The 9,498-nt window shown below is 37.7% G+C and overlaps 1 protein-coding gene across 4 annotated transcripts in view; it reads left to right on the top strand.

Moving 5' to 3' along the window:
* Positions 1-7,057, top strand: part of runx1t1 (RUNX1 partner transcriptional co-repressor 1) — a 59,014-nt gene extending 51,957 nt beyond the window's left edge. For 2 of the 4 annotated variants that reach the window (XM_056399139.1, XM_056399140.1), the window contains 2 exons: positions 1,469-1,701; positions 2,640-7,057. In XM_056399139.1, coding sequence (XP_056255114.1) covers positions 1,469-1,701; positions 2,640-2,960 — 554 coding nt within the window. In that variant the 3' untranslated portion in view covers positions 2,961-7,057. The remainder of the gene's footprint in view (positions 1-1,468; positions 1,702-2,639) is intronic. The other 2 variants (XM_056399142.1, XM_056399143.1) reach the window with 1 other exon arrangement.
* Positions 7,058-9,498: the final 2,441 nt, after the last annotated feature.

A 9,498-nucleotide genomic window follows, 5' to 3' on the forward strand; every position in this document is an offset into this window, starting at 1 on the left:
GCACAGTAGGTTAAATACAAAACCACCCTGGTTTAAAAATTTAGCTCAGTCACAATGAAGAGAAAATGTCTCTGTCTTTAGAAAAGCACACATTCTTGTGTGTTATTGAAACAGATTTTACATTTGTAATACATGTGTAATTTGTACAAAGGAAATGAAGTAAAGTGAAGCATATTTGTCAGACATAAAGCTGTATTTATCTTTTGTTTGTAAGATAAATGGTGACTGCTATTTTTCATTCTCTCTGCATTCTTCGTATTTCTGCTATCCCTTTCACTTCAGTCGCACATATTCTGGCTGATTTAAATGTAACCCAGGGAGGATTGCAAAATAGGATTTTTAACACAATGGAGTGTGGCGGTGAATACATCTGTTTGAAATGGGCAAAATGTTTACAGTTGGTGATAAATATTCAAGCACCTTGCACGGTGTCCTACTGGTTTCCCACTTCCCCTAACCGCATGGGCCTCTGGGATCACAATGGAAATGCATAATTTAAATATAAATTGCCTGATTTGCATACACAATTAGTCAAGTTACAGGCTTGATGGGAGCAAACAAAAAGCCCTCCTTTTGCGTTGACGTTCAGTTGGAATTCCACCGCTTAACACCCGCACAGCAAGGTTATTCATTCCACAAAACAAGTATAAAATAACATATTGCTCCAGCTCATAAGCACATTTTCTGAGTGATTACCTGGGATTAATTGGCTCACACTGTTGTCCCGAGGATATTTTTCAAATTAAAAGAAAAAATGTATACATTTAGTTTGCTCATCTTCAAATGAGATCATTCCAACTTTTATTAAGAATTAAAACATCACACATTGACCCATTTGACGAGCTACTGATTAAATATGCCACAGTCACATAAGAATTTACTAATTAGATGGTGGTTGACAAATATGATTTCCTGAAGTAATTTAATGAAAGTAAAGAAACTCATGGGTCTTGTGATAATGTGCTCTGTATTATATATGTGCAACATTCAGATTCGATGTTCAGTCAGAAGCTGCTCTACGCTGAAAGCTGAAAGCTACAAACGACAACAGCCACAGTAGTTTTGTTTGCCATGTGAAATAATTTTCATCATCTCCAGATCTACAAAATATGTTTTTGCGCAGATTTTGTCCTCAGATAAAAATGAGTGAAAGCATCAGTTTTATGGCTACAATTTCTGTCCTCCAGATGTGTTACATATTTAGCAGATGAACCAGCCCTTGAAGGCACAATCTTAGATACCACTGCTTTCCAATTAAACTTTCAGAAAAGTGTTACTGTGTTTAAAATAGTGGACACACATTTTTAAAGTGACACATTAATTTTGAATGCTTTTCAGAAAGATCTAACTTTCTCTAACATGCTTATTCCCATGTAAAGTGTACATGAGTGACTATTTACATTTTGCAGTCTACTAATTGAAAATGAAGTCCCAACGACAGGGTGATATAATGCGAACTACATTGCAGGTTCGGGAGGCTTGACTTCCTCTGTCTCCACACTCTTTCCAGAAGAGGCAGTGAATGAGGTAAAGCGGCAGGCCATGTCAGAGCTGCAGAAGGCCGTGTCAGAGGCCGAGCGCAAGGCTCACGAGATGATTAGCAGCGAGCGGGCCAAGATGGAGCGCACGGTAGCCGAGGCCAAGCGGCAGGCGGCCGAGGATGCGCTCTCCATAATCAACCAGCAGGAAGACTCAAGCGAGGTTGGGACATACACACACACACACACACACACACACACACACACACACACACACACACATACGCACTTTAAAACTTCAAAAGGTGTAATTTTGAGTATACTTTTGATATCAGCTCATAACAAATCATTGTACGATATCTTTCAAATATTAAAAATGTTTCTGAGTATTTGCGGCTATAAAAACATTCCTGCAAATAGATGTTATTTTATATTCAAGAGATGGAGCAAAATGATTCAAAACAAGGTTAATCAAGCATCGATTACCCTCGCTTTCCTGCTTCCTCTTAATTTTTTCCGACAGAGTAGCTAACATGTTTAGAAAGGTGCTACCAATTCAGCTGAGAGGAAAGGAGAGAAGGAGCTTTCATTTGCTAATCACCATTGGAGACCTTGACGTTTAATCAGTTAAGTGAGAGGGATATATGTCTCACATCTGATGTTAATTGCAGGAGTGATGTTTGTGTGAGAGGTGCCCCAGAGGAGAACTTTCAGAAGCTGTTTGTAACCTTGTTCTCCTGTTTCCTGTGTATATGTAGCGGCCCAGACATGCTCTCTCTGCGGTTTCTAAGATATATAAGAGGCCCTAAGTGCAATAAGAGATGGGTTTTTCATCTGTCTGTGGTTTGTTTTAAGCTTGTTGTAAAAGCAGAGGTTTGCTCTGTTAATGTGCAGACTGGTGCACTGATATCTGGTGCTAATCTTGGTGTCATGTTCGCTACTTCTCTGTTTGATGTGGCTGTCTGCCGTCATTCACCAACCCTGATTATCTTTTTGCGTGAATAGAGGCACAAAATAAAACAAACAACAGTTCCTGATTACAGTTTTATCAGTTATCAGAGAAGTTTATCAGCTGAATGAGCCAACAGTCTGTGTGACTGTGAATCCTGCTGCTGAATAATTTTTTTGTCTTAGTTAACTTTGTCTCTATCTGTCTGTCAGAGCTGCTGGAACTGTGGCCGCAAGGCTAGTGAGACATGCAGTGGCTGCAACACGGCGCGCTACTGCGGCTCCTTCTGCCAGCATAAAGACTGGGAGAAGCACCACCACGTCTGCGGTCAGACCCTCCAGGCCCAGCAGCAGCAGGCCAGCCAACAGCAGGGAGCCGTCCCTGGGTCAGAGACCCCTGCTCCCATCAGCTCATCGGCCTGCACCCCAAGCAGTGGGACTGGGAGTCCGGCTGCTACCCCGCCTGCTGCTACCCCTCGCTCATCCACCCCCAGCACCCCATCCTCCTCTGCCCTAGACGGCACACAACGCTAAGAGACTCGGATGGAGGCAAAAGGCCTCCCGGGCCTAACAGCCAGCCCTCAACCCCACAAACAGCATGACTGTCTACATTGCCTTGCAAAGATGCTAAGCCAACATGGCTAACAGAAAGAGATGGCAATGCTTCTGTCTATCTTGCAGCGTAGTCATAGAAGGAGGAGGAGGTCCATAATCAGGTCATATTGACTTGCCATGACTTTAAAGAAACACAAAGATATTCTTTGTTTTGAATGAATGAATTTAAATATTGACATCCTTTTATCGTTACACTTGCTATTCTTGTTGTCCGTTTGTCGTTGTGCCTGTTGTTGTTAATGTTGCTGTCATTGTAGCTTATCTTATTTTCTCCTGTAAATACAAGACTGAGACTGAGCAGAGATTGCCATGAACTCAAGACATGTATATCTGACCTCCCCCTTTTTTTATGTCTTTATTTTCCATCCTTGAATTAACGCTTATTTCCTTCCTGTACCTGGGACATGAGACTAATCAACCTCAAGAAGACATTTTAACAAACAGCATACCAAGGGAACATAACTATTTAGCAGAATGTCAGAAGCATTCTCTGTAAGGAAAGAAATTAGATTTAAATACTCTGAAAGACAAACTGACGGATGGATACATAAACAAATTTGCTGCCTGGAGAGGGGAGAGGGATGGACTGAATCTCTGGTCCACAGACTGCTATGAAATGGGCAGATGTGCAGCAGATTGCAAGCAGAGCCAGCTGTTCAACCAATGTTATTTCCCTCTCACTTGTAATAATATCCAGGTCAGTGGGCTGGGAAATACAAATCCGTCTCCCTGAAGGATGTAAAGGGAAGAATTCTTGGACAAGATACAAAACTTTGCCCACTGCACATGTGGAGGATGTACTGACTACAATTCACACGTGCATGCTTGGGGGGGGGGGGGGGGGTCACAGAAGCTCTCAAACAGGAAGTGAAGTTGTCATCCCACTGGTGAGACTGTCAAATCACCTGGACAGCAGCCGCTGGGCCATGCAGAGCTGAAAACCTACAGTGTGGAAACTCACCCCAGACGCTCCCCTCCTGTCTCAACTCTGAAAAACATTTTCATCTTTCTTCATGTTCTTTTTCTATAGATGTCATGGTGTTTAAGACTTCTGTCCTGTGGTGTCATCAATGGTTATTTATTGTATATGTGTTGGACATTTGTGACAATGCATAGTACTTCAACCAGTCACAACTCTAAGTCCTTCATAACGCGCGCGCTCTCTCTCTCTCTCTCTCTCTCTCTCTCTCTCTCTCTCTCTCTCTCTCTCTCTCTCCAGCTGGTGCAAAAAGAGATAAAAAAAAGAAGTGTTATCTTTTTTCCAGGCTGCTTTTCTATTCTGTGTGTAAGTGGTAGATCCCTCGTAGTTACTATAAGTTTTACTTCCCTTTGTCCTCAAGAAAAGACACAAGCTATATCTCAGAGCTGCTACTTGAGTCCGACCCAGATCTTTTCTGAGAACTAGCATGTTGCGTGGAATGCTAACCTAAATGTTTTGTACAAGGGACATACATACATGTATTTGCACTGTCACAGAGGTTATTTCGGCATGCTTCTTTTCAGCATACTTGTGTTGTCGGTATAGAGCCATAATTCATCAACCATTTTGTATGTAGTGATAGCATAATCTGTTTTTACATTTCTGGGGATGGGGGGAGGGGGGTTGGAAAAATGTAAAATCACCAAACCCACTCTTTTTTTCTTCTTAACATGCTATCAAAAGCAGCCATAATGTTTTTTGTTTTTTTTTGAATAGTTACAGACAGTGCATGCACATTACTGAACGTTTGTTAAATATTTGTTATTTTTTAGAAAAACTGAAAAACAACCAAAAAAAAGTAAAAAAAAAATACAAAAAATATTCTAACAAACTAACTTTCCAAATGCAGAGGTGTAGAGTCCGATTGACAGCTTTAACACTGCAAAGCGCCAGGTAACACACAGTATTAACACAAGAGATAAACAAAAAAAAAAAAACACCAAAAACAGCCAAAGACTGACACCAAGGACCAAAATCCTGATTTAAACAACTTTTCAAAAGAGGTTTGTTCACACAAACGTTTGGTTATTTATTTCTGCAGGTTTTGTTCACATATTCATGGAACAAAATCAACTACAGTGTCATAAAATTATTTATTTTAATTTCCTCTGGAAACCGATAGCACTCATCTTGCATTGTGAAATGAGAAGGTGTGAATTAAACATAATGAACATTTCACAGCAGTGTTACATTGTAACTGGAGCAATAATAACTAATGTGACATGAACAGTAATAGCTTCTTTGACCATTTTTGAAGAAATTCTTGGGATATTTTTTGATCTTGTTTGTGCATTTTCTCATTACACAAATGTCAGATTAAGTGCCCATTTCAGCTTTAAGCAGTTACGTTCTTTATTCTTAAAGAGGTGAATGTGAGACTGGGCTTTCACACCAACGCCATTTACAGCGGTTTTATATTTATTTATATCAGAGTATGTCATTTTTTGGGGATAGATAATCAGTCACAGCTTTGTTGTAAACCTTCAATGTAAATCAAACAAACCTCTCATTCGCAGTAAGAGAGCACTTACCCTGACGCACACAAAGGCTCTTCACCCCAAACACCTTGGTGCTACACAGAAGCGCGTTACAAATTCTGACCTCAAGGATCAAGTGGAGGCCCTCAAAGGTTCTGGGCTGTTTTCTCCCTCTGTACTTCCTCATCTCTCCCTTCTTGTCTAAATAAAATACACACCTGCATTCTTGACTCTAAAGGGTTAAACAATCCAAAAAGGTGTCTGACACCCCACTCACGACTCCTCAGAAGCTGTGAAGAAATAGCCTAGCTGTTTTAACACTAGTGTATTTGAAAGTATACAACAAACAATGTGTGTGTTCATCATAATCAGGGCAAAACCTGGGTTAAAAAAAAAGGGAAAAAAAAGGAAGACAAACATTATCGCTCAATGATTCTTTGAGAAGCTCTATTTTTTTCTTTCTTCCCTCCTCTATGTGTGTTTTGCTACAAATTCCTCGGTGGCAAACAAGTCTCACTCTACCTCTTACAGCACGATAAGAGCATCAGTCGCGGCGCTGATACTGGTCTAGTCGAAACCAAATGGGCACAAGAGAACAGGAAAATAAAAAACCCAAAGTCGAAGCTCATACAGCTGCAAAACCATATCACTACTTGGTAACAATGCAGACCTCATAAATAAATGAAACATAAATGAATAGAAATGAGAAAAAAAAGTGAAAAAAAAACTTTTGTTATGTTCCTTTATGCCTGTGGCGTTTCTAGAGTACATCAAGAGTTTGAATTGTTTGAACAGATTTTAGAAAAAAATTGTGCTAATTTTAATGAAAAGTGTTGTCGATTCCTATTTCGATGACACAGGCTAAGGTCACAGATAAGAAATGTTGTTTCTCGCTCGCTCTTTTTTCTCCCCTGTTTCCCCTCCACCTTTTTCTCCTTTTCTCTTCTCCGTTGTGAAGACATGCTAAAGTGCTTGTCGACTTGTTCAGCTGGGTAAATTCAAAAGGGGGGATATACAAAAGAAAAAGCTTGTAAAAAAAATAAATACATAAATAAAAAGACTAAGGCTATGAATTTAGGCATGCCTGTTTTTCACAGTAGGGGGAAATATTTAAATTTCTTACTTAACAAAAAACATGGGGGGAAATGTGTGGGGCCAACACTGAACAGCAAAGGCCGTAGCATTAATCTTGGGGAGTGAGTTGAACTTCAGGGGTGGGAGGGTGTTTATTTTGCGTTCTCTTGAGAAAATTTATTGTGAAAAAAAGAGCTCAAATGATTTGAAGTTGTTGTGCAATACTTAATTGAGACATGAAAACCACAGGTTAGTGGTAGGCTGACACTGAGCGGTCTCTCCATCGCTTAGGGTCAGTGTCCTCTAGAGAGCTTTCCAGTCTACTATGTCAGAACTGTGGTTTCTTGTTGATTTTATTTCTTTTAGTTTCTTTTTTTTAATTCTTTTTTGGGCTGTAAACTATGGTCTGTCAGTCTGTGAAACTTTGCAGTATAATTCTGGTATTGTTGTTCTCTTTACGGTGTAATAAATATGTTAATACCTGCCTCAGAGACTTGAGACTCCTGTTCTTTCGTTACAGCAGCAGTATCCAAGATTAGCAACATTATCCAGATAAACATAACCATATCCAAAATTAAAGGGGAATTCTAGTGACAGTTCACATGTCACTAGAGCTACTGTTCATCCTGTTGATGTCATCCAGGTTGTCTTACATTTTTGGCAGAAATCCTGCATTACAAACTGGAGCTGTGGGGTTAGACAAAGAAATAGATATTTGGGTGAGCTGGGCAATGCTGTTGAGTTGCATTATGGGCAATGTAGGAGCCCAAACCAGAAATTAAGGATATCTTGTCAGGATATCTTGGCATCTGCTGCTTTGCCATAGGCTACTTGATTTTTAAAGCCAGCACCTTCAAAGTCGGACCAAAAAGCTAATTTGAAGTGGTAAAGGGCAGGATTATAAAGATGATGAAGTTGTTCCTCCAGACAAAAACAAAGCAGCACAGATTACAAATAAAAAACATTACAATTATAGATCACACACAGTTACCTACGTTTTCCAATGTGTGTTGAATACCAGCTGTGTGACCGTGATGGAAATGTGAAATAGGAAGAAAATATCTGCCAATACTGTCTGTTGTTCAGAACGTCCCAAATTCAGTTCACCCAAATATAGAATTGCTTTACACACACACAAGCCAAATGTCTTGCTTACTATATATTATACGAGTATAAATTTCAGACAAAAAACAGATCCAAAAGTGTGACATTACAGGGCAGTCCTGTATTGGACTGATGCCTGCTTAAAGCAAGTCACTTGTCACAAATTTTGTGCCTTACTATACGCTGATGCTTTTTGACATTTTTATGCCATACTATACTGCAACGTTTTTTGGCAATTTTATGTCTTACTATACTATATCGTTTTATTCCTTACCATACTATGACGTTTTTATGAACGTTTATGCCTTAATACACTATGACGTTTTTATCACCTTTTATACCTTAATATACTATGATGTTTTTTTGACACATTTGTGCCATACTATACTATGACGTTTTTTTGACATTTTTATTTCATAATATATTTTGACATTTTTTGGCATTTTTATGTCTTACTTTACCATGTCGTTTTATTCCTCACCGTACTATGACGTTTTTATGACCTTTTATACCTTAATACATTATGATGTTTTTTTGACATTTTTGTGCCATACTATATTAGGACATTTTTGACATTTTTAAGCCTTACTATACTATGTCGAGTTATTCCTTACCAAAGTAGGACATATTTATGATGTTTTATGCCTTAAAATACTGTGTTGTTTTTTTGACGTTTTACGCCATGATATAGTTTGACGTTTTATGGCAATTTTATGCCTTGCTTTACTATATTGTTTTTTCCTCACCATACTATGACGTTTTTATGAACTTTTATGCCTACAATACATTTTTAAGCCTTACTATACTATATCATTTTATTCCTTATCATGTGGTGACGTTTTTATCATCTTTTTTATACCTTAATGTACAATGATGTTTTTTTTATGTTTTATGCCATACTATACTATGACTTTTGTTGACATTTTTATGCCATGATATATTTTGATGTTTTTTGGTATTTTTATGTCATCCTATGCTATATCGTTTTATTCCTTACCATACTATGACATATTTATGACGTTCTATACCTTACTTTACTATGACGTTTTTTTGACATTTTTGTGCCATGCTATATTAGGACATTTTTGACATTTTTAAGCCTTACTATACTATGTCAATTTATTCCATACCAAAGTATGACATATTTATGACGTTTTATGCCTTAATATACTATGATGTTTTTTTGACATTTTATGCCATACTATACTTTGACGTTTTTTGAGATTTTTATGCCAAATTATACTATGACGTTTTTTGGCAATTTCATGCCTTACTATACTCTATCATTTTATTCCTTACCATATGGTGACGTTTTTATCATCTTTTACGCCTTAATATACAATGATGTTTTTTTGATGTTTTAGGCCATACTATACTATGATCTTTTTTTGAAATTTTTGTGCCATGATATATTTTGACTTTTTTGGTATCTTTATCTCATACTATACTATATTGAGTTATTCCTTACCATACTATGACATATTAATGACGTTTTATGCCTTAATATACTATGATGTTTTTTGAGATTTTTATGCCATATTATACTATGACTTTTTTTGGCAATTTTATGCCTTACTATACTATATCGCTTTATTCCTTACCATAAGGTGACGTTTTTATCATATTTTACGCCTTAATATACAATGATGTTTTTTTGATGTTTTATGCCATACTATACTATGAAGTTTGTTGATATTTTTATGCCGTGATATATTTTGACGTTTTTTGGTATTTTTTTGTCTTACTATACTATATTGTTTTATTCCTTACCATACTATGACTTATTTATGACGTTTTATGCCTTAATATACTATGATGTTTT

Source organism: Seriola aureovittata, chromosome 16, assembly GCF_021018895.1.
Source record: "Seriola aureovittata isolate HTS-2021-v1 ecotype China chromosome 16, ASM2101889v1, whole genome shotgun sequence".
NCBI lineage: Eukaryota > Metazoa > Chordata > Actinopteri > Carangiformes > Carangidae > Seriola > Seriola aureovittata.